The 24,637-nt window shown below is 40.4% G+C and overlaps 1 protein-coding gene across 7 annotated transcripts in view; it reads right to left on the bottom strand.

Moving 5' to 3' along the window:
- PAX6 (paired box 6) overlaps positions 1-24,637 on the bottom strand; it is a 63,601-nt gene that overhangs the window by 31,051 nt on the left and 7,913 nt on the right. For 2 of the 7 annotated variants that reach the window (XM_068260471.1, XM_068260476.1), the window contains exons 1-7: positions 23,786-24,088; positions 20,801-20,866; positions 20,517-20,572; positions 16,694-16,824; positions 16,185-16,226; positions 15,881-16,096; positions 15,227-15,392 (exon numbers count right to left, since the gene is read on the bottom strand). In XM_068260471.1, the coding sequence (XP_068116572.1) occupies positions 15,227-15,392; positions 15,881-16,096; positions 16,185-16,226; positions 16,694-16,824; positions 20,517-20,526 (565 nt within the window). In that variant the 5' untranslated portion in view covers positions 20,527-20,572; positions 20,801-20,866; positions 23,786-24,088. The other 5 variants (XM_068260475.1, XM_068260477.1, XM_068260472.1 and 2 more) reach the window with 4 other exon arrangements.

The raw sequence follows: 24,637 nt of genomic DNA, 5'->3' as shown, positions 1-24,637 counted from the left end.
TGGAGTTTGATGTACCACGTATTTTTTCAACGTGATTCTAAAGATCAGCTTTTAGCATGCTGGTAATAGATGCACTAAAAGCACATGATTTGCATTTGGGCTCCAAGATAGTTAATGTGGTAAATGTGATTTGTCAAGTTCAGTAGCCCTTAAGCAGCCCATACACTCAGCCAATTTTCTGGCCGACCGATCGATCCCGATCGATCGATCGATCAATCGATTGCAAATCGGTTGGCCAATCGACCGATCGACGGCCGATTTCGATCGATTTCGATGGATTTCCATCGAACTTGCAGGGTGGAAAATTTAGGTCGATCTGATGAGATTGCTTATCAGTTTGCATTGGCCTTAATGGAAATCTGATGGCAAAAAAATGCCATCAGATCGAATTTCAATAGATTTCAAACTGAAATCTATTGGAATTCTATCCTGGTAAAAAATGTTCTAAAAACGCATCAGATAGATCATCAGATGCATTTCTTATCTATCTGCTGCCAATCTGACGAGTGTATGGGCACCTTTAGTAAGTAACCTGCAACCATAGTTCAGACTCCTTGAAACAGGTGAAAGCATTAAATAACATTCCAATTTCACAAAAAAATGTTAGTAAACCTATATAAATAGTGCACAAATCTTCTATCATTTAAAGTTGTTCTTTTTCACTTATGTTTGAGGCTAGCTAATTATTTCCAAAACTGACTGTAAAATCAAATTGCTCTTAATGTAAATATGAAACCTATAATCTCTGGTGTAAGTAACATGGGATTTTACCATATATCTTACTGATGACAATGGCGTCAATTCACCAGAGAGCATTTACTAAGAGAAAAAAGGTAGGTAGTTTATCTCATGAGGTATTTTAACACTCTGGAGTCAATTCACCAGTGTGAGAGGACAGAGAGAAAAGTGTTCGATAGCAGGGGATAATGGAGAGATATGCATGAGGAAAGTGTGAGAAAGCAGAGAGTTAGGTAATCGGTATTGATGATTTACATGGGATACTTTTCCTCTCTGTAAGCTTGAAAGTGAAGCATTGTGGGTAGGAGGCGGAGTTTTACCACTACCTGACCAGAGTATTCCCGCCTTTTACTGCCGGATCATATCATAAATCATATCACGAGTGAGTCTGAACTTCTTCACCACCTCTGTCTCAGTAAAATTATCAAGAACTGTTCTCTCACGAAAAATACGAGGGGCGATTAAACAGACCCTCCTCCTGCGCCTTCGTCTCCTCATAATAGAAGCAAGCTCTAAGGCCTAGTGCACACCAGAGCGGTTCGGCTGCGTTTTGCGATCCGCTTGCGGCTGCAGATACGCTTGGGTAATGTATTTCAATGGGCTGGTGCACACCAGAGCGGGAGGCGTTTTGCAGAAGCTCATACTCCCGGCCTGCTGCAGATTTTGGATTGCGGAGGCATTTCTGCCTCAATGTTAAGTATAGGAAAAACGCAAACCGCTCTGAAAAACGCCACTTCACTGACTTCAGAGCGGTTTGCCAGGCGGTTTTTGTTACAGTAGCTGTTCAGTAACAGCTTTACTGTAACAATACATGAAATCTACTACACCAAAAACGCTTCACAAAATCGCAAAATGCTAGCTGAAACGCTACTGAAAAATAAGAAAAAGCGTTTCAAAATCTGCTAGCATTTTGCGGATCTGCTAGCGGTTTTTGGTGAAAGCTCAACAGAGAAAGATCAAAAGGCTCCATCTTCCACAGCAGCAGCTGCTGTGTGAAAACCACGATATCTCCAGGTTCATTCAGGGGATAAAGAGATGAAAAAATAACGAATGGCCACACCTCCTTTCTTCCCTGGTGAATTGTGATTTGGAGAAAAACTAACTACTAACTATCACTTATTTATCTCATACTTATCTCACATTTATCTCTTGCATTTCTCTCTGTCGATATTTTCCCCTATACTTCTGGAGAATTGCTATTTGGAGATATCACAGGAGGTAAATTACCTCCCAAGAGATAAATAGGTTGGTAACCTCTGGTGAATTGACGCCAATGTGTATTCAGTGGCGTAGCAATAGGGGGTACAGAGGTAGCGACCGCATCGGGGCCCTTGTGCTAGATGGGCCCCAAGGGGCCCACCCCTCAAATACAGTATTATCTCTTTATTGGTCCTGTGCTGATAATATTCTAATTTACTTTATCTCCTAAGTTTTCTCCAAGGTTAATTTTCACATCTTATCAATAAAATGCCTTTTAAGCCACCAGCAAGCAAGAAAATACTCTAAATAATTTTGACAGAATTTTTTCAACTTCTTTTTTATACTTTTTCAATTGCAGAGTGCTGAAAAGTTATGTAAGCAGAAGATGAAAAATTATCTCCTAGGAGAAAACTTAGGAGAAAAATTGAATTGGATCATGCCCTATGGCCCATGTGCAATTCACTTTTTCTCCTTAGTTTTTTCCAAGTTGATATTGTCACACCTTGTCAATAAGATGTCTTTTAAAGCTCTAGAAAGCATGAAAATACTCCAAATAATTTTGATAGTACTTTTACTACTACTTTTGGTACTTTTTCAATTGCAAAATGCTGAAAAGATATTTTAAAGAGAAGATATTTTAAAGAGAAGATGAAAAATGATATATTATAGGAGAAAACTCAGGAGAAAAAGTTAATTGCATATGGGCCTATGGGCCATATGCAATTGACTTTTCGCCTTAGTTTTTTTCTAAGAGATAATATTTCATATTCGATTTAGAATAACGTTTTAGCACTTTGCAATGGAAAAAGTACCAAAAAGTGGGTGGAAAAATACTATCCAGATTATTTTGAGTATTTTCTTGCTTGCTGGTGGTGAGAACGACATTTTACTGACATGTTTGTAAATATCACCTAGGAGAAAACTCAAGAGAAAAAGTTAATTGCATATGGCCCAATGTATCTTAACTCATTCTTTATTTCTCATCATGGGCCATATGCAATTCCCTTTTTCTCCAAAGTTTTCTCCTTGGTGATAATTTTTCATCTTCTATTTAAAATAACTTTTCAGCATTTTGCAAATGAAAAAGTATCAAGAAATGGTAGATAAAGTACTGTCAAAATTATTTTGTGTATTTTCATGTTAGCTGGGGGTATAAAAGGCATTTTATTGACAAGTTGTGAAAATATCAACTTGGAGAAAACTAAGGAGAAAACGTGAATTGCATATGGGCCCATCTGTCTTATCTCATGAATTATCTCTCCTTGATCCATATGCAATTAACTTTTGAGTTTTCTCCCAAGATATAATTTTGAATGTCTGTACAAAGTATCTTTCCTGGGAGAAAACTTGGGCAAAAAGTTGTAATAGAGTAGAATAGAATATGAGACATTGGCCCATATGCAATTAAACTTTTTCTCCTTAGTTTTCTCCTGGGAGACAATTCTTCACCTTCAATTTAGAATAGTTTTTTTAGCACTTTTCAATGGAAAAAGTACCAAAAAGTAGGTGAAAAAGAAGTAGCAAAATTATTTTGAGAATTAATTATTTTTGCTTGCTGGTGGTTTAAAATGCATTTCATTGACACATTTGAAAATGTTACCTAGTAGAAAACTCAGGAGAAGAAAAAAATAATTGCATATGGACCATTGGCCAAAGGGTAAACAAATAAGTAATATCAAAATTATTTTGAGTATTTTCTCGCTTACAGTGGACTTTAAAACTACTTTATTGGTATAATATGGGGCCATATGCAATTAACTTTTTCTCTTAGGAGATAATTTTTCACCTTCAATTTAAAATAACTTTTTATCATTTTGAGATGGAAAAAGTACCACAAATTAGGTGAATACTACCAAATTTATTTTGAGTATTTTCTTGTTTGCTGATGATGTAAAAGGCATGGGCCCATATGCAATTCACTTTTTCTCCTGGGTTTACGCCTAGGTGATATTTTCACAACTTGTCATAAAATGCCCTTTAAGCAACCAGCAAGCAAGAAAATACTCCAAATAAATGTGATAGTACTTTTTCACCAACTTTTGGGTACACTTTCACTTGTAAAATGCTGAAAAGTTAGTTTAAAGAAAAGTTAAAAATTATCTCCTAGGAGATAACTCAGGTGAAAAATTGAATTGCATACGGCCCATGGTGTGAAAACATCTACTGTGTAAAAAAGTTGGAGAAAAGTTAATTGAATAGGTGCCCTTATATGCTTAATTCTGTCTTTGCTTTTTCACTACTTAACAACCATACTATGAAATATATATTTTTTCTGGATCCTAATTCTGTTTTTATTTTCAAGTTTACGTATCAGATTGAGCAACAAATCACAATTGTGTGTGTTGTCCCATGACGTTGCCCAGAGTAATATCAGGTACCGTTTGGATATGACCCAGACGTCCACCAACAACAACATGTCTCTGAACATTTGCTAACTCTGCATTTCACATGACAGGTGCTCATAGGATTGAGAACTGTATGCCCCTATATGTCCTGCTGCCAGTGCTGCCTAGCAGAGTTCAAAGTCGTCTTAGAGCCTATAGGCCTGTGGGCTGGCCATCCCTCCAAAAAGAGCTTTAAATGATCTTTTGAGAGGCCTTAACTGGGGTTAAAAACATTAGCCGTGTATAATTTTAAAGCCAGAGAATAGAGAGTCGCCCCCTCCTTGTCGCTGCACTCTGGGAATGCAAGAAGAAGGAGTCAGCTTATCCACTGGCTTTACTCACACCTACCCTCTCCTTCCTTCTTTCAGCTCCAAATACCTCCAGAGCGCTGCCTTCTGATATTGAGTTACATATAATAAAAAACTGACACTCAATTAAGATATCTTCTTTTAAGGTCTATTTAGAAAGCGCTAAAAAGGATCCAGTGAATAGGGCTGCTCCACCTTACAGGACCTAATCCATAAAGAAGGGAGAGGGAATGTGTGTCCCATTATCTTACAGCTAGACCATCTGACGCGGTGTATGGGATTTGCTTCTTGGAAGAGAGAAAGGGGGGAAAATAGGGGGCTCTGGGAAATTAGAATCATTCCTGAGTTTCTTAGTGTCTTAATCAGTGAGGCGGAAAACCAGCAAAATAAGATAGCAAAACCGATCCAGGCACCTTTCAGCTCCAGCGCTGGGATCAAAACACAGGAGCATCTGTTGAAAAGAGAAAATGTCTAAATCCTATAGAGGGCTTTAGACTTATGAGCAAGAAAAAGAGAGAGGGAGAAAAGTGTCTCAGTGATCCTTAAAACCACTAAATCGCAGCAGAATTCTCCCGGACTTTAATGTCTTTTTTTTTTGTTCTTTCTTTTCTTTTTTTTTTTGTTCTGTCAAGCCTTCTGTGTGTCTATTATTTTGTGCGCTGTTTCATGGTGTTGCTAATATCGGGAACATATTTGTACCCCTCTGAGACCTCACCCTGCCTTATGCTTTCTGGGTAATGGGCTCTTATGAAACAGCAACATCCCCGAGCAAGGAAAGCACATTAAGGGAAGAGAGAGAGAGAGAGGGTATAAGAGAGCGTGAATATTCTAAGAGAGAGACAAGGACTTAATAATGCTACTTCCACAGAATAGATTCTGTGCAGGAGATAAGCTCGCTTCTACACACTGTGGTGGGAATGCCCTACTTATGCAGGAGAAATTATTCATGGAACCATGCAAGTGCTTACAGTAGGAGAGAGGAAATACTGTAAAATAGCATACATGTATCTAGACAGTCAGTGTATTCTGATGTGTGCAGGTATGTTCAGTGCCTGGCATAAGTATTCGTGTCATCCCCACCATTTCCCCATAATAACACTCTGTGAGATACCTGAGATGGGGGACAATAACCAGGCCACTAATGGCAAAAACATGCAAGGTTCAAGTGATGGGCATAAATGGTAATCTGAGATATATGTAAGTCAGCTGTGATACAAGAATATCTACCATTGGAGATTAAGCCAGAAGTACTGCTAATAATGCTGGAATTACTATGGTACACAACTAGTGGTTTGTTGCCTGCATTCAGCAACCAAGGAGGTGTTAATCTTCAGCTAGAGGTCACTGGTAACTAAAGTATGTTGAGTATTCACTATCTGAGATCCTAGACTCTCTGAAATCTACAGGGGGTCCCTGGGCTCCGGGATAAGAAATGTATGATTTTTCAGTGAAGCTTTCTTCATCTCATAGACTTGACCCCAACCTTCAGAAAGATAAAAGAATCTTGTCTCTGAAAAACTGTCTCCATCTTCCTCTATTCTATGATCAGTCACACCTGGGCAACCATATGCCATAATCTCCAGCCACATTTCCTGCTCCCTTTAGTGCCTCCCTGCTTGTTACAGTAGCACCAGATCATTGCTCAAATCGATCATTTAAAAAGTAGACTGTGAAATTATGCATTTTTGCAAAGCACTACTTATGCCCCTTTGGAAAAAAAATGACTGCCAAAGCGAGAACATCTTGGTGGATTGCTATGGTTTTCCCCAAGACAGCTGTTGCTTGGGATGTCCTTTTTTCCTACCCCATAGAATGAACAGACCAGCTTGGGCAGTCGAGGCATGCATGTCATGGATTGATCATTAGACAACTGAATTATGTCTTTGCATTTGACTGCAAGCTAGTATTGGTAAGTGCCATGAGATACTCGATTCAATTTATCGAACATAAATACCTTATCATGTTTCCATAAATGCAGTGTGTAGCAACAGGGGATACAGAGCATGGACCGTACCGGCTCCCCTGGATTCATGGGCCTGCATAGAGCCTTCCTTCCATCACTGAATAAGCTCTTCATTTGTATCATAGTTTAATTGACCCTCACCCCTACTTACACTGTGGCTGTCCTAGGAAAACTAGTTTGGGAACTTATCATGCAATTATATATTTATAATTATAATATGTACCTACTGCATAGGTACATTTAACTTTTGGTGATTTCTTTTGGTGACGGTCAACATGCTGGTGCATAATAAACAAAGATTATATTCATTGATCTATATGTCTATCTATCTATCTATCTATCTATCTATCTATCTATTGCCAATGTTTGAAATCTTCCAATCCAATCTAAAAATCCACCTTTACATGTGTACCAAGTAATCTGGCCTAGTTCCTTACTGAGCCTCTGCTGTTTCATCATTCTAATGGTGGCCATACATGGTACAATTTTTTTCATACAATCTTACCATTTCTATGTAGTATAAGGGTAAATTAAATGAATATACTGAAAGGATAATTTAGGCAGTTCCCTTATATTACATAGAAATGGTAAGATTGTATGAAAAAATTGTACCATGTATGGCCACCATAAGCTATCCATGTAGGCACGGGCAAATATGGTATATTCAGCTCTCTGACCACTCTCACCTCTTCCGTCCACCCGGTAATCCCTCATATTGTGAGCTCTCTCGTGTTCCTATCATATCTTAGTGTCACTGCATCTACGTTTTTACCTCTTGTATAGGTGTATCTTACACAAAGTTCAATATTGCACTATAGTATCAATGTTACCCTGTTTATATTGATGCATTACATATATATTATTTGATCATACATGCTACAGGAGATGATTGCACTATGTAAAGCAATAATGTTACAAAAATGTTTCTACCTATCTACCTATCTATCTATCTATCTATCTATCTATCCAGGGATAACCATGCATACCAGGGCCTCACAATATTTAAAATGTGCCCCCCCACACACACACACACTCAGGATTACAGTCTTATAAACTATGGGCCAGATCTAAGTGTTCTCCTATGTGAGATTTTCTCATCTTATCAATAAAATGATTTTAAGCCACCAGCAAGCAAGAAAAATAATTTTGACAGTACTTTTTCATCTGCATTTTTGGTACTTTTTCAATTGCAGAGTGCTGAAACGTTTTTTAAACATAAGATGAAAAATGATCTCCCATGAAATGACTTAGGAGAAAAAAGTGAACTGAATCGGGACTTTTACCTCTAATGAAATGCCACCCAAGAATAAATAAATAAAGGACAGTATATTGATTTATTTTATCCACGCTCACTTGTAGACAATACTTCCTCCTGGATAGATCTCTCTCTATGTGTCTGCCTGTCTGTCTCTAAACATCTAAACCAATTTATATTAGTCTTTCATTATGTGCCCTTTCGACTGGATGTGGTGTGAAGGTATGGTGAATTGATTTTAGTATTAATCATCTTGTATCACCAACCATGCTAAGGGTGTGAGATTGCAAGCTCTTCTGGGGCAAGGACATATGTTATATGAATGGCGCAGTCCACAGCAGAGAGCTGCATAACAAGCTGACAGTAATGGAAAGGCATAAATAAATATCACAGGCTGTAACACCATTTATCTGTAATAAAGGTCCTGCCGGTGGAAGGTCAGAAGGTTAATATCTGTCTTGTACTAGTTGTTCTCTTGGGCACCATATGGGGAGTGGAGGAGTTTGCAATAGAAACAAAATGAATTTACATGACCAGACTGTAAATGTTGATCTGAACTTAACCCTGATCTTAACTATAGGACGACCAGAGCGTGACACCTTGCTTAGCCTGACGTCCCTTTTACGGTTGACGTACAACGCAAGGCACCAGCTCTGATGGCACTAATCAGACACTTGCAGTAGGGGAGCCCCACTTTCCCATCTTAGACCCCCTTCTTATATTGTCTTTTTAATTGGCAAGCAGGGCCATATCGTGTCCAAGGGTCTCCTGTGAAACATTTCCACAGCTGGCCACTCCAACTAGACGCTTATTCATGTCTCCTTAATGAGAAACAAAACGATCTCTAATGAGCAATTATATAGCGACAGAATTGTTCCCATAACAAATTCTTCTGTGTGACAGAAACATCCATTGTAGCACACACTGGGCAGACACTTCGAGGCCGCACACAAAAAGCAGGTTGTGTTCGTGCACCTAGTCCCAATGAATGGCCGTCAGGGCTGGGGCCAGTGTCCGTCCTACATAGGAGAATCTGCACAGCAATTAAACTCCACTTCTATTGTCACGTATAGGGCAAATGGATACTCTGATACAACTGTTTCCTTGCTTTCGGGGAACATTGTCCCTTTCTCGCCATCACGAATGTGAGGGTTTGGGTTTTTCTTTTTTTTAAACAGCCTATAGCAACTCACAGCACCCAAACAGTAGTTATCTTTCACCTATGTTTTCAAAAAAATAAAAGCTTGAATGATTGGTCGATAGGTATTACAAACCTGTTGCACTAAAGCAGTGCTGTATACATAGCTTCATGAAAGAGCTCCTTAAGGAGGTCAAAGAATTTGTGGTGTTGGGATCTTATTGTTTTTGGCAATTTACAATATTTTTCCCTTGAATATGAGCAGGTGCATTCTCCCTAACTATTAATACCTAATACAAAATATGGTATCAGTCTGGTATAAAAAAAGCATAATTCTACGTGTTTTTCTGTCTAACCATTCATCTTTTGCAAAGATATGAACAATAAGCTTGGCCAAGCATAAACATATATGTGATTTTCTAGGGGTGGGGGGGGGGGGGGGGCAGAAGGGAGGGTAGCAGGGCAGAGCAGTCCAGTTTGTATAATGGGTGACTTCAGCATAGGCACAAGTTCATTACCCAGTCTAACCATATATGATTGACTTAGCCGACTATTATCTCATGTCCGTACAGGGTAGTAGTCATGCTGTCCACTAATTATGAGAGCTCAAATTCATGAGTTGCATGAAATCCTGTAGATTGGAAAAATGTACACGTACGTTCTAAAGACAGATGACAAATGCACTAAATTGGCCAAACTCAAGGGTCATGGTCAGTTTATATATATAAAGAGCTCAATCAGTAAAGCAAAGGCAAAATCCAGAATTCAGAAAAAGTCTTTAACAAACCAAATTACTTGTTGCACAAACAAAATCTTGCAGGGTAGATCTATTAAAAATGCAATATTCAACCTAGCCTTTGCCTACTTCAGATATACAACCAGATTTCATTGGGTTAATAATATTTCAGCACAGTGGATAAGTGGCTAGCACTTGCAGCACAAAGGTTTAGCATTTTAAGGCCTAGGCAGAAGTTCATATGTTCTTCCTGCGTGAGTTTTCTCCAGACAGTCTGACTTCCTTTCAGAAACCAAAAACATATTAGTATGTTAACTGGCTTTCCCCCAAAAAAATTAGACATAGACTATGGTAGGAACATTAGACTATGACTATGATAGGGACATTGGACTATGGCTGTGGTAGGGACATTAGACTGGAACTATGGTAAGGACATTAGACTATGACAATGGTAGGGACATTGGACTATGGCTGTGGTAGGGACATTAGACTGTAACTATGCTAAGGACATTAGACTATGATGATGGTAGGGACATTGGACTATGGTTATGGGAACATTAGACTATGGCTATGTTGGGAACATTAGACTATGACAATGGTAGGAGCATTCGACTATAGCTATGGTAGGAAGTAGGGACATTAGGTTTTGAGTATGGTAGGTACATTAGTCTATGGCAGGAACATTAGACTTTGACTATGGTAGGAACATTAGATTGTGGTAGGAACATTAGATTATGACTACGGTAGGAACATTAGACTATTACTATGGTAGGAACATTAGAGTATGGTAGGGACATTAGCCTATGGGTATGGTAGGAACATTAGCCTATGGCTATGGTAGGAACATTAGAATATGATGATGGTAGGAACATTAGGCTATGACTATGGTAGGAACATTAGACTATGACTATGGTAGGTGCATTAGACTATGACGATGGTGGGAACATTAGAGTATGGTAGAGACATTAGACTATGACGATGGTAGGAACATTAGGCTATGACTATGGTAAGTGCATTAGACTATGACGATGGTAGGAACATTAGAGTATGGTAGAGACATTAGACTATGACGATGGTAGGAACATTAGGCTATGACTATGGTAGGTCCATTAGACTATGACGATGGTAGGAACATTAGAGTATGGTAGAGACATTAGACTATGACGATGGTAGGAACATTAGGCTATGACTATGGTAAGTGCATTAGACTATGACGATGGTAGGAAAATTAGAGTATGGTAGAGACATTAGACTATGACGATGGTAGGAACATTAGGCTATGACTATGGTAGGTGCATTAGACTATGACGATGGTAGGAACATTAGAGTATGGTAGAGACATTAGACTATGACGATGGTAGGAACATTAGGCTATGACTATGGTAAGTGCATTAGACTATGACGATGGTAGGAACATTAGAGTATGGTAGAGACATTAGACTATGACGATGGTAGGAACATTAGAGTATGGTAGAGACATTAGACTATGACGATGGTAGGAACATTAGGCTATGACTATGGTAGGTGCATTAGACTATGACGATGGTAGGAACATTAGAGTATGGTAGAGACATTAGACTATGACTATGGTAGGAACATTAGGCTATGACTATGGTAGGTGCATTAGACTATGACGATGGTAGGAACATTAGAGTATGGTAGAGACATTAGACTATGACGATGGTAGGAACATTAGGCTATGACTATGGTAAGTGCATTAGACTATGACGATGGTAGGAACATTAGAGTATGGTAGAGACATTAGACTATGACGATGGTAGGAACATTAGGCTATGACTATGGTAGGTGCATTAGACTATGACGATGGTAGGAACATTAGAGTATGGTAGAGACATTAGACTATGACGATGGTAGGAACATTAGGCTATGACTATGGTAAGTGCATTAGACTATGACAATGGTAGGAACATTAGAGTATGGTAGAGACATTAGACTATGACGATGGTAGGAACATTAGGCTATGACTATGGTAGGTGCATTAGACTATGACGATGGTAGGAACATTAGACTATGACTATGGTAGGTGCTTTAGATTATGTAGGGATATTCAATTGTGGGCCCCTCTGAGAGACAGCAGGTGACGTGATTCTTTCAATGTACTCTGTAGAGCCCTGTGGAAAGTGTGTCACCACTATTTAAATGCGCAGTATTAATTATAGTATTATAATCCCTCTGAAAACAATTAGCTAGGGTGAACATTTCATCTTTACTATTCATGACCTTTTTGATTCTCATAAAATCATTGAGTGTGGTAACCCATAGCAACAAATCATAGCACACTTTACCACAGCCAGACAGCTTTAGGATGCACAGCTAGCTACGATACCAAAGTATTACAGTAAATTGACAACAAGGACTGTCTACTTGTAATTTTAACTTGATAAAGTGGTTGTTGGTGTCCCCGAAACACAGCCTTTTACTACAACACTGGTGGACTAAATTATACAATTTCTGCTTTATTTCTAAGCATTGGATTTGTCCAAACTGACTCGCAATTATTAAATTCTGTCATGCATCTGCATTTTAACTAAATGTCCCAAGGAGGTGTTTATATGGGACGGTCTCTGTTAGGATCAGTTCAGATCAGGATGCAGTCTATGCAACTGCTCTATTTACTAAATCTTTCACATAGCACTCACTGTGCGCCTATATTATTCTCTCTGCGTATTATAGCTCCTACTAGTGAATAATGTAATCCCCATCCATTGCACTGCCCCATCCATAGCACTGGCAAGCAGGATGCAAACACTGGACAACAAATAAGATATACATACTTCAACATAAACCCCACTGTCTGAAACTATAGAAACATTCTTGATTAGATTGGAGCTTCCTTAACTTAAAAAAAATGTTTCTGGCCTACACATTAATACTCTGATATATTGTTACCCTGCAGTGATGTTACATTACAGGGACAGGTGTAACCCGTGGAGGGGGGATCGGACAGCTGCCCTGGGCCCAAACACAACAGGGGCAATAGTATCACATCAGTGATCAAAACAAAAGACAAAAAAAATGGCTGTGAAATCTGCACAACTAAACTTTAAATCAAAGCAGATTCCTAGTGTAATTATATTTTATCAACATTGCAACTCTCCTGGATGCAAACAAATACATGCGAGGAATCAAGCGGAAAATATCTGCAAACTGCCTGAAAGCCACTTAAAAAGGTGTACTGCTAATAAGCGTATCTGACCAATATGTCTGATCCCTGGGACTGCTAAGCGTATTTTATCATCCCTTCTTTATAAAGAAAATGCATATAACATAGTGCAGGACAATAAATAACAATACAAACTGACATAGATGACAAATACAAGTTATAACATGAGATCAGAGGATCATTCACACTTCAAACCTAATAATGGCATTATTATCCAGTACCCACCATAATCCAGTACCCACTACCATAACTGGTAGAAGGAAAAAAAGGGGAGGAGGACAGATTTCACAATACCAGAGAAAGGAGAATTGGAGCAAATCTGGTGCAATACAAGTGCAACCAAAACAACCAGTTTTTGTACCCATAACGCACCTCTTTTCTTTTCATGAGATCTGATAAGTCTCTGCCCCAGTATTACTTATATCACACTTGTATTTATAATAAATGATCAGTAATATAGACTGATATTAGCTGGCTTCTACCATTGTCTTTCATTTCTTTGGTGCCTCCATCCCATAATATATCAATCCCTGATATTCATGTGCCAGTTAGTTCTCCATAAATATTAGCAGTTCAGTTGCAATGCCAAAGCTCTGCAAGGATTACTACCACTGCTAAGTGCAATACAGTGAGAACAACCCCATTTACTGCCAGCTCACTAGCAAGAGGACCTGTCATGCCTACCTTTACTAGGACAACTCTATTGTGGTACAGTCATGAAAGCACAATGTTCCAGCTCAGCCACATCAGACCTACACAGCAAGTACATTACAGTGGATTTATGCCAGTAAGCAAAGTATGGGCTCCTCAACCAGCACCCACGGGTGCAGCACCGACATGCTACTTGCAGGTGCAAAATTAGCCAGAAAGATGGGTAATGCTGCCTGTGTCGCATTTAGAGGGGGAACCTGTGTTCCCATTAAACACAAAACCCAACTGAGGAGAAATAGCAGATTTGTAATTAGCTTAAGACAATAGAAATGGTCATTAACCTGTCTGTGCTAAACACAGGTTAGCACAACTTCTAGAATATCTAATCACTTTGCTAATTCTCCCTCTTATTTCCTAAACCCTTCCTTATTAATATGGTCTCATGTATTCCACCCAGAATCCACACACTATCACGTCCCTTTGTATATCGCATTCCACAGTCCCCAAATATGTCATTATATAGTGTCTGGCAATAAACACCTACCCCAAGTATATTTCTGCCTTCCTAAAACAGCAAGTGTTTGTCTGTATTCCTCTTTACAGGAAGTAACAGCTAAGTCCCATAATACACCACATTATAGCCCAGGAAAAAATAGCCCAGGAAAAAAAATTCCAGTAGTTTTGGTTCCCCATAAATTATTATTATTAAGTATTTATATAGCGCCGACATATTACGCAGCGCTGTACAGAGTATATATATATATCTTGTCACTAACTGTCCCTCAAAGGAGCTCACAATCTAATCCCTACCATTGCCATATGTCTGTATTATGTAGTGTAAGTACTATAGTCTAGGGCTAATTTTAGTGGGAGCCAATTAACTTATCTGTATGTTTTTGGAATGTGGGAGGAAACCGGAGTGCCCGGAGGAAACCCACGCAGACACGGAGAGAACATACAAACTCTTTGCAGATAGTGCCCTGGCTGGGATTCGAACCAGGGACCCAGCGCTGCAAGGCGAGAGAGCTAACCACTACGCCACCGTGCTGCCCAAATTAACAGGCCCCCCCCTGTAAACCATTGGCATTGAAAGGGTTAAATGTATCCTGATATAACAAACTGTGCAAAAGTCATGTCGTCTATAGTGCAGGCCAATCAATATTGCTTACTGGCCTGACTAAATATATACCACTTTTGTCAGCTAAATTCGTCAAAGTTGCATTCATTAAACTATCATGTTTTCGCAAAACTCCAAAATGACATCAAGCATATTAACAACATAGACATCAAACGAAAACGCTAAACCGGACAACAACATTCCACAGATATATCTATTCAACACATTTGCAGAAATAATCACACAGTGGAATCAATAGCACTTCAATCGCCCATACAATGTAATCCAAATGTAACAAGCTCTATAGCAAACTATGGCACACGTAGACCACAAACAACATCAGTCTGTAGACTGTTACGTTAATGATACCGCAGTTCTTTCTCTAGTGAGTAAACCGTTATTGCGCCCAATGCAGTCCACATACAAACATTTTTAGGTATAAACGACACATAAACGCCTACAATGCTATATCTCCAAGATAAATGACAAAAAAAATCATAATCGACTTCCAGCGAAAATGATTCATACACTCAACATGCGTTGGGTATTTACCCTGCGTCGGCTGTCCTGGCACCGACGTGCCCGGATACCACCCAGGCCGGGTCCCCCAAGTGCCCGTCTGTCCGTTGAGCATTCTCAGCTTGTCATACATGCCATCTGCGCCCATCTGTTGCTTCTCGCTAGCCAGGTTGCGCAGTACTCGGTTAATTGACGAGACCTGCAGGGGGAAAAAATTGCGACAGTTCTAACTTCTGCGACAATTCTGTCCACTGTCACATGCATCGCATCTAACTGCCCCACTAAAATAGAATTCGCTACAACACTAATATACATATATTTTATTCTGAACAGTAGTCATCATGATAGCGGTCTTTATGAACTACTTGTTCCTAATTCGGAAGAATGGCTACATGATTAATTCATTAAAAAAGTCATTGAAACATGTTGTATATAAAATAAACATACACATCTCTAAATACATTCCGGTCATCTGCTCTGCAAACTACGCTCAAAATGAACTTAGAGCTGTTACAAAATGGCGTCACAGTGTAAACTAGGCGCCTTAAATCGTACTCAGGCATCGCCGAGCTACCAGTGTAGCGTGTATATGTAGTTACATTCTATGTATCTTTGAAGTACACGAATTTAACGTTTTTTGTCTCTGAACGCGTTTCGTCCTAACGCCTCTCCTGCTTCTGCACTTACACTGGGAATGTTGTCGTTGGTACAGACGCCTTCTGACAGCAACCTGTCCCGTATCTCCCAGGCAAAGATGGAGGGGCACTCTCGCTTGTACTGGGCTATTTTGCTAACCACTTCTGGGGTGGCCACCCTCGGCTTGCTGCCCCCGATGGCTCTGGGTCGAATGGATCCCGTCTCGTAGTACCTGCCCAAGATCTTACTCACGCAGCCGTTGGACACCTGCACAGAGCAACGACAACAGACCACATTATATGAATAATTTCACGAAATGGGATCAATTTTATAGAAGCATTAATGACAAGCTTACGTTTTGACTATCCAGCACTTGAACTTTTGCATCTGCATGGCTCTATAATACAAAAATATACCTTCAATGGTATGAGAACTTATGTCTGGCTTAATAATTACATTTGTGGCCCTACAAAGTCTATATAACAGATTTAAAATCATCAAAAAAAATAAACTCGCCTACGCTTGTAATTCAGCTACAACTGGGGTGCATAGCCTTAACTAACCAGTGGAGGAGTTATTACAGAGTTATATAAGAGCCAAAACATAGAAGTCTATTTACAAAGGGGAGGGGAGTCTAAAGTTGCTAATCAAATCTAAAGCATGTTTAAAACATGCAAAATTCGTTTTTAATAAATATATATATATATCCAAATGGGGCGTTTTACAAGCAGATGAATGCCGATTGCTAATTTTTTTATGGGGGACAATGGGGAAGGGAGGGAGGGGTGGGGGCGATAGCAAAAGTGGCAAATGGGTATCACACAGTAAGCAGTTGCCTTGTGGGTTGCAAACCACGTTTTTCACCTGCAGGATTCGAGAAATGTCGCACGGTCTTGCACCACTGTGAGCCAGCTCTACGATCTTCTGCCTGGTCGAATCTGGCAGTGGTCTGCCGTTTACAAACACGCCACCGAGTTGGTTAACGCCGCTGTGACCTAGGGGAAAAAAGGAAATAAAAGTAGAATAAAAAAAGAAACAAAAAAAGAAATACAAAAGGCGTTAAAATGCGCCGAGCTAGAAAAAAAAAAGCAAACGCAAAAAAAGTCATAAAAGCACCGCAAACGCAAACTGCTGCTCCTCTTTTCCACGCGTTACTGCCGCTTAATTCAATGTATAATAAGACTAGTCGCATTTTCATATCAGACCATTACCTGTCTACACAAATCCCACAACAGCCGTCTGGCCCCTTCTAAATAAACCTGACCAACCTACATCAAGGCATCTACTCACAAACACGAGCTACAGATAAACCGTAACATCAAATTCAAACGCAAAAGCAATCTGTAAAACTCAGGATGGTCCAAACAGAGTTGCCCTGCTGAAAACGCCTCCTAATTGCCCAGAAATTCCTCAGCAGACATTGTCTTGTGATGGCATCCTGTGCTTCTCTCTCCCTCTGATATTCATTTAGGATCTTTTTTAAGTGCATTAAAAAAATAGAAAGTCCCCAAACCTTTGAGAGCCAGACGCAGGAGGCTTCTTCCCCAGGAGGAGATGTGCTCCCTTCAGCTGGCAGACTGCTGATAAATCGTCTTGCATGAGCGCTGGCTTCTTAGCAAATAAATAAGCACCAAATATAGAAGAGGGGAAACTATGATGAGTCTTTCTGACATTTGTCTTTAAAATAAAGCTAGCTGCACGTCAAGTTTGAGCTTAATTTCTGGAAATAGGCGGAAGTCGCCCCAGATCATGCATGGGAGGCTAATTGAGAAGATCATTTGAAGTACTTGTGGCAGGCATGTCACTTTATGACAGTCCTCTGCTTTTGAAAATTGCATCGTCAGGACAAATGGTACTATGATAAAAACGACCCTTTCCATCCGGATCTGGCTGGCAATCCGGCTCACAGATAAGCCGAGCACGAGTTCCTTCAAGTCAAAAGATAGAGAGGCCACAGTTTTCGGGGTACGGGAGGGGGGAGGGAGGGGGACTCTGTTGTTCTTGGGAGGAGAGGGGGGGGGGGAATCTTTGCATACAAATTAGGGTTTCATATTATCTTCTCTATCATAACTTCATTTTAGATCCCCCTTCCCAACACATATGTAACACACATAAATACATACATGGTGCACATTGCCAGGAACTTCCTATAGTGATTTACTACCGACCTCTCAATGGTCAGTGTAGTCTGCAGAAACCAACTGGCTTTTTATATCAATCTCTTCTTAACATGACTTCCCATTATAACTTCCCATTATTGTTGGAACCCCCCCCCCCCCCCCCCCCCCAAACACACACACACCTACACACACATACATACAAACACACACACACCTACACACACACACACACACACACACACACACACACACAAACACTCCCACACACAATATACAAATCCACCTTGCCTTTACTGAACTGAGCAGGGTACTGAGTGACTTTTCAATATCCTCTCCCTGTTATTATTTCAACTCCCCCCCCCCCCCCCCCAAAAAAAAAAAAAAAAGAAGAGGAGGGCGTCAGCCTCCAGTGCACATTGTAAACCACACACTGTTTTCTTGCAGTGAATTTGCTGAGGGGGCTCTGCTGTTCGAAACTGGATTTTACTTTTTTAACTTCACAATTGAGCTCATCTCGAGCCGCCCCACCCAGCCCATAACACAGACTAAGCTTACCTACTGTGCTGTAAATGTTAGAGAGTGGGCTGCTTAGAGGCCCCCAAGTGACTGTCCTATGCATTTCCCCACATTTTCACCCCCCCATCTATACTCACACACTTCTCTAGGACTTTATAATTTATGTTATTTAGGATGAATAGAGTTTCCTTCCTAGCCAATCCCTCATCATAGTATTGCAGACATGCCTTCCACTAGTGATCCACCACAGAGTCCAGCGCCATACAAAGCCCACCTTTCCCCCTGCATCTAGACGGCTTACTTGCTTGGGCGTTGGAATTGAAGCATGTTTGACTTACATTTAGGTCATCAGAAACTACATTCTTTTTTACATTTCTCTAAGGACACTCACTATACGTTATTTAACATTTACCCTTGTTTACTTTTTATGTGACATAACTTCTCATCTCATCCCAACACAACCATATATTGCTCCCTTCACAAATCCTTATGCTTACACTGGGCGTAAATGACAGTCACACCACCTTTAATAAACCTTTTTAGGATGAAAACCCCAAAAAGTTCTGTGCATCAGCCTACAACCAGGTGCTGCACCCCAACGCCACCCTGGCCTCCCAGACTCAGGCCCCACAACAAAGGCTGACATGCAGAGAGGAGGCAGGAGGCTACTGCAGAGTGACTGGGAAGCCAGCAGAGACTCTGTTTCCTTGAAGGAGGCTGAGAATTCCTCCCACACATTTGTCTACAATAAAAATTCACTTATTGGCTTCTAATTCTGCTGCAGGCACCTGTCCGCAGCACATACACACAGGCGCACCATCCTCTGCAGGAATGTCATTTGCAAGAGGGGTGTGGGGGAGACAGACTATTTATCAATTTAAAAATGACAAGTGACAATAGTAAAACTAAAAATTCACTTAAAAGGTGAAAGCCTTAATCATGATCTAATTTCCCGAGGGAGAGCCAGAGTCCTCACCACTGTGGCAATCATTAGCCACTTCTAGCGCAGCTAATAAGAAAGCATATGGTCTTGATTTGAAGCCCCCTTGATATTTTTATACCCCCAAGAATTAGTGTCATGGAGGCCACTGATGACCTTTTTATACCCCCCCCCCCCCTTCACAAAAAGGGCACGGGGAGGGGGGGTCCCTCGATAGAGATACAGGACACATCACAAGACACTTACATTACACATTAGATGTTTTCGGCACAGACCCCTCACAGGTCACTCCAAGTACACATAGGAAGCACAGGGATGTCATGTCCCTTACAGGGTGACATTAACACTTCCTACGCCATGGTTGCCTTGCATGCACCTTAAATACACCACAGACCACCTGAATAGTGTCAGGAACTCGCCCTCTCTCAGCCCATAATTCACGTTTTTATAAGCAAACAATTCAACTCGACACAGCAAAAGTACATAAATAATAGCGTTTATATCCCTCTCCATAGATTTCACGTCAGCCTATTCCAATTCATAAAAAATTAGTAACTTCAGCCTGACGCTCACACACATGCATCTATTTACAGCAGCAACGCTGCCTTTCAACTACAACCGCCACTGAAAGAATTTCACAGCAGAGCAAGCCAAAGTTTTGCCCAGTTCCAAAACTTCGAGGGAGGAAAAACAAAACCACAAAACAAAACAAAAACAAGAAAACCTCATTCAAGATGCAAGAACAATGCCAAATAAACTAGAGATCAATAAAACGCTATTTATTGCTGACAATAAAGATTCCGATCCAGGGCAGCGAGATCATTGTAGCGACTGTCAAAGTGCAATAAAAAACGATCATAAAACGGCATCGCTACGTCAACCAAGCAAGAGCATAGAATATATATATATATATATATATATATATATATATATATAAAAGATTACAATGTATCCCTCATACAAGCGCTGTGGAGAAATATTAGGGAGGTCATAAAATGAATCCCTCAATTTCACTGATTGAAGCCCCCTCCCCACCTCCCCAGCAGCCACTCCACACAAGTGACAGCGGGATCCTGCGTGGATTCGGTAGCGGAAGGAGAGTGTTACTTACTGTTCTGCATGTTGCTTGCTTTGCACTATATTCCCACGTGGTCTCTCTGCGGAGTTCTATTGATAAATAAATATATTTCCAATTAATTGAGGTACAGCTCACAGGGGAAAAAAAGCAACTCCCTCCCCTCTCCCTCCTTCCCCACAATGATCTGCCCCGTCTATGCCAGATAGGAATATTCAAATCTTTATTTAGTGATTTATTTTCATTGTATTTCTTAATCCAGCCCCACCACCCTCCTGTTTCCCCCGGAAAGAAAAAAATGATATTTTCCGTCAACTTGCCTGAAATTTGCGTCTCTTCTCCCAAGTGAAATGCGCACTTCAGCATCTGCTCCTAGTACTCCCCCTCTAGAACAGATAAAAGGTGTATTAAGTATACTAATAAGGACAATTACTGCAGTTTATTTTTTGAACTTCACACAACTTCTTCCCCCCCCCCCCTAAAAAAATCCCATCACATTTTAATGACTCTGGAAATATTTTGTTTTTCTTTCTCAAGAATCACCTTATCGTCTGTTTTTTTTTCTGCTCTATTTTAATTTCCAAACCACAGCCTCCATGAAAAAGAGCAACTCTGGAGCTGACTCAATGACATGTTTACGATTTAAATATTTTAGGAGGGGGAGGGGTAAAAAAATAAAATTACAGGGCAAAATGTTACCATAGAAACTCTGGTCCTGCCTATGCCTACTAATTAGATATGGAGTAAAGACCAACAGCTGGGTAATACAAAAGTGTTGATAATATTTTCTTGATTGCCTTTTGCGTTGGGATAATTTTATCTGTGCCTGATCCTTCTTCCCCTCTTAGCTCTATATTTTCCACTGTACATTGACACACGCTGTCTACCTCGCCTCGGTGCCTTAAAAGTAGAACCAGGAGGGGGTGAGGCCAGTTAACAAAGCCAACAGTACTTTTATTCATCTACCCAAAGCAGAGTCCCCCCAGTGCTTTGCTAGAGACGTGCACGTCCTCTATAGCAGCTTCCTAAAAACCTTCCCTATTTGTTTACTCTTTACTGCATAGATTTCATGATTTCCCTACAACTTTCTTTTCCTACTATTTTAATTATCAATCAAAAAAAATTCCGATCAGAAAATAACCAAGTCATTTCTTGTTATATATATATTTTTTCAGAGGTAATTGTGTTACTGGTGTGAGTTGTTAGGGTGTTGTAAAGCTACACAACAGCTCTGTGGGGTGCTCAATTGGCGAGAGACAATCACAAAAGGGAAAGCATTGAGGAAGGTTTTCAGAGAGAACTAGAGAGAGAGAAAGAGAGAGAGAAAAGAGGAAGGGGGGGGGGGGGGGGGGGGGGTAGAATAAGAAAGTTGAGGTATTAAAAAAAACAGAAAACTTCTAAATGAACTTATTAGTCAACTTATTTTCCTTTTCGAATTTCTGACCAAATAATTATTTTCCAATTTTGATTATTTTCGATCATGCCTTTTGTTTGTTCATGTTTGTGTCTGCAATGATTTTAGACAGAAATCTGACCCCGAAGACGGTTTGGTAAATATTTACAGCGATGGGTAGGAATAATACTAATAGTAGTACTAGGATGGCTAGGCAGCGTCATTCATCGTGTGGATTGCGATTAGGCGCAGAGGATGGGGGCAGAGATGGGCCAGTGTGAGGCTGATTAAGAGGCAGGCGAAGTCATTTGTAAGCATGTGGGCAACCAAGCATATCCAGCCCAGTAAGGATCCTATAGACAGGCGGTCAGGACAGCACTAATCTCACTTATAACAAAATGCTTAATCCAGTTGGAACACGTTACATACAGTTTGCAGAGTGTGAAGAATTAAGTCTGCTCAACTAAAACAAACACAACACACCGAAAGACACGCGTGAACATTAATAAACTGTCACCAAATAATCTGGGGCCTTCAAGACACTTGTGTTCCAGTCATTAAGCTGTCCCTGATGGGACTTATTATGGCAGTAACAGCGTGTAGAAGCCCTTAGCTATGTGTTTAAACTGTGTTATTAAACTTACAACAGGTCTGGCCTAGCAGTGTACAGAGCCAGCTTCAAATAGTGGAGACTACAATTTATTAACCTATTGTACAGCTACACAATATCAAGACTGTATATAAAATAAAAACTTAATAATAATAATAATAATAATAATAATAATAATAACTAGCACAGAATTACATGATATTTAATATTACAAGGTAACAGTTGCAAATCCTAGTGTAAACTTATTAACAAACTTGCAACAACTAACAAATGAAACTAGCCACACACTCACTCTGTATAATCTAAACACGTTGTGGACACAACAATCATATTAATAGTCTTCCGTAAGTTGAGTGACAACACAGACGTTCTATTAAAGGACAGTTATAAAACTGTTTTACGTTTGCAAATATCCACAACGCCATAGCGATTTTTTTAAATGATTATGGTGGAATTTCTTGAGAGCAAGAGAAATCAAGTAGAAATATTTAAAAATGATTTTTAGTAAGGGGCTGATAAAGAAAGTTAGTTTAGTTTTAACTATAAACAAATATTTACAAGGAAAATCTGCAGTAAATAAAATGCTGCTAAATAAACGTTGTTACACAGCTACACAACGACTATCATAGACTAGGCACAGCTACACAACAATTCTAAAGTACCGATGCAGCTGCACAACAATTGTTATAAACTGCACATCCATATAACAGCGATCGTGGGGTGATATTAACTGACATAAAATAGCACAGCGATTGGCATTAGTTGTGTGCAGCTACACAATTATTATAGGCTAGGTACGGTTTAACTATGACAAGGACAATAACAATACATTGGGGTAGCTATAGGATCCAGACACCGCTACACAACTGCAGCACAGATACATATTGCTGTACACAGGTCGGGCACAACAAGAGCTACACAGCAGCCATTAAGGACTAGGGACAGGTACCCTCGCTCCATGGTGGGGTGCCATCCAGGATGGTGGGGCACCTCAGTCTATAGCAAACAATGCCTATCCGTCCAGGCTTCCTTCTACCCCCTCTGCTAATACAACACCCCCAAGTTCCCCAGTGGTCCACCACAAATCCTCAGCACAGAGCAACATGGGGCAGATGCCCCCCAAAAAACACATTCCTCAGCTCAGAAGGACGATCATGCAGCATGCCCACAAGACTGAGAAAGTAGTGTGCCACCACGTGTGACCAAATAGTGTGCAGAGAAGTGTGATCCAGTAGTGTGCCCACACGTGTGCTCCTCAGAGCTGCCCATCAAGTGTGCCCATCAAGCGCTGCTCTTACCCACCTTTAAGAGGCATCCTAGGCTGTCAGACTCCGCTGGATAAATTAGGCTGAAACTGGCTTAATGATCAAAGATGTGCCTTGATTTCTGTTTATTGACCAGGAAATGAAGCTGTTTGTTCCCAGGCACCGAGGCTCGATGTGGCTGGCTTCTGAGGAGGAGACAGAGATTGACAGTAAACTGGGCTGTCAGTGGGTGCAGGAGAGAGAGAGAGAGAGAGAGGTGAGAGGGTGAGAGAGTGAGAGAGAGGGAGAGTGCAGGAGAGAGAGAGAGAGACAGAGAGGGAGTGCAGTACACAGCCACAGTGCACACCTATGCTGATTGGTGATGGTTCAAGTGTATTAATGTGTGTGTACTGGCTTCTTGTGCCTCGCCTCCACTGTTCTTCACTGGCCCATTAGCAAAGGCTGACCTCTGTCATCATCTCCCAGTAAAAACACTTCCTCCTGCTTCTCCAGCAGAGCGGGAAATGAGCCCGTTCTTGGGCTTGCTTTCAAACCCACTAATCACTCCAGACATGCAAATGAAACAGCCTTCTCCACACACAAAATATTGCTTTATGCAAAGCACTGGGGTAGCCCTGCCACTGCCTATTGGCTGCTCACCCACAGAGCCTGGCTCCATTGGCTCTTGCTACTGAATATGAATACAGCTGATTTTTTTCTCTCTCTCTCCCTTCTCCCTACTGCATGGATTTTTTTTTCGTTGTTAATCTTGAGTAGTGTTTCTTTTTTTTCTGCTATAAGTATGTGTTTGTCTCACTCACACCAGTTTTGAAGCTGGTTCAAGATTTGACTATTGGATTTATCTTATTTTTACTTTTTTTATTGCTTATTTTAATTGTTTAAGGCATCA

This window comes from Hyperolius riggenbachi, chromosome 11 (genome assembly GCF_040937935.1).
Source record: "Hyperolius riggenbachi isolate aHypRig1 chromosome 11, aHypRig1.pri, whole genome shotgun sequence".
In the NCBI taxonomy this organism is placed as follows: Eukaryota; Metazoa; Chordata; class Amphibia; order Anura; family Hyperoliidae; genus Hyperolius; species Hyperolius riggenbachi.
This window is presented reverse-complemented; position numbering and strand designations above follow the sequence as displayed.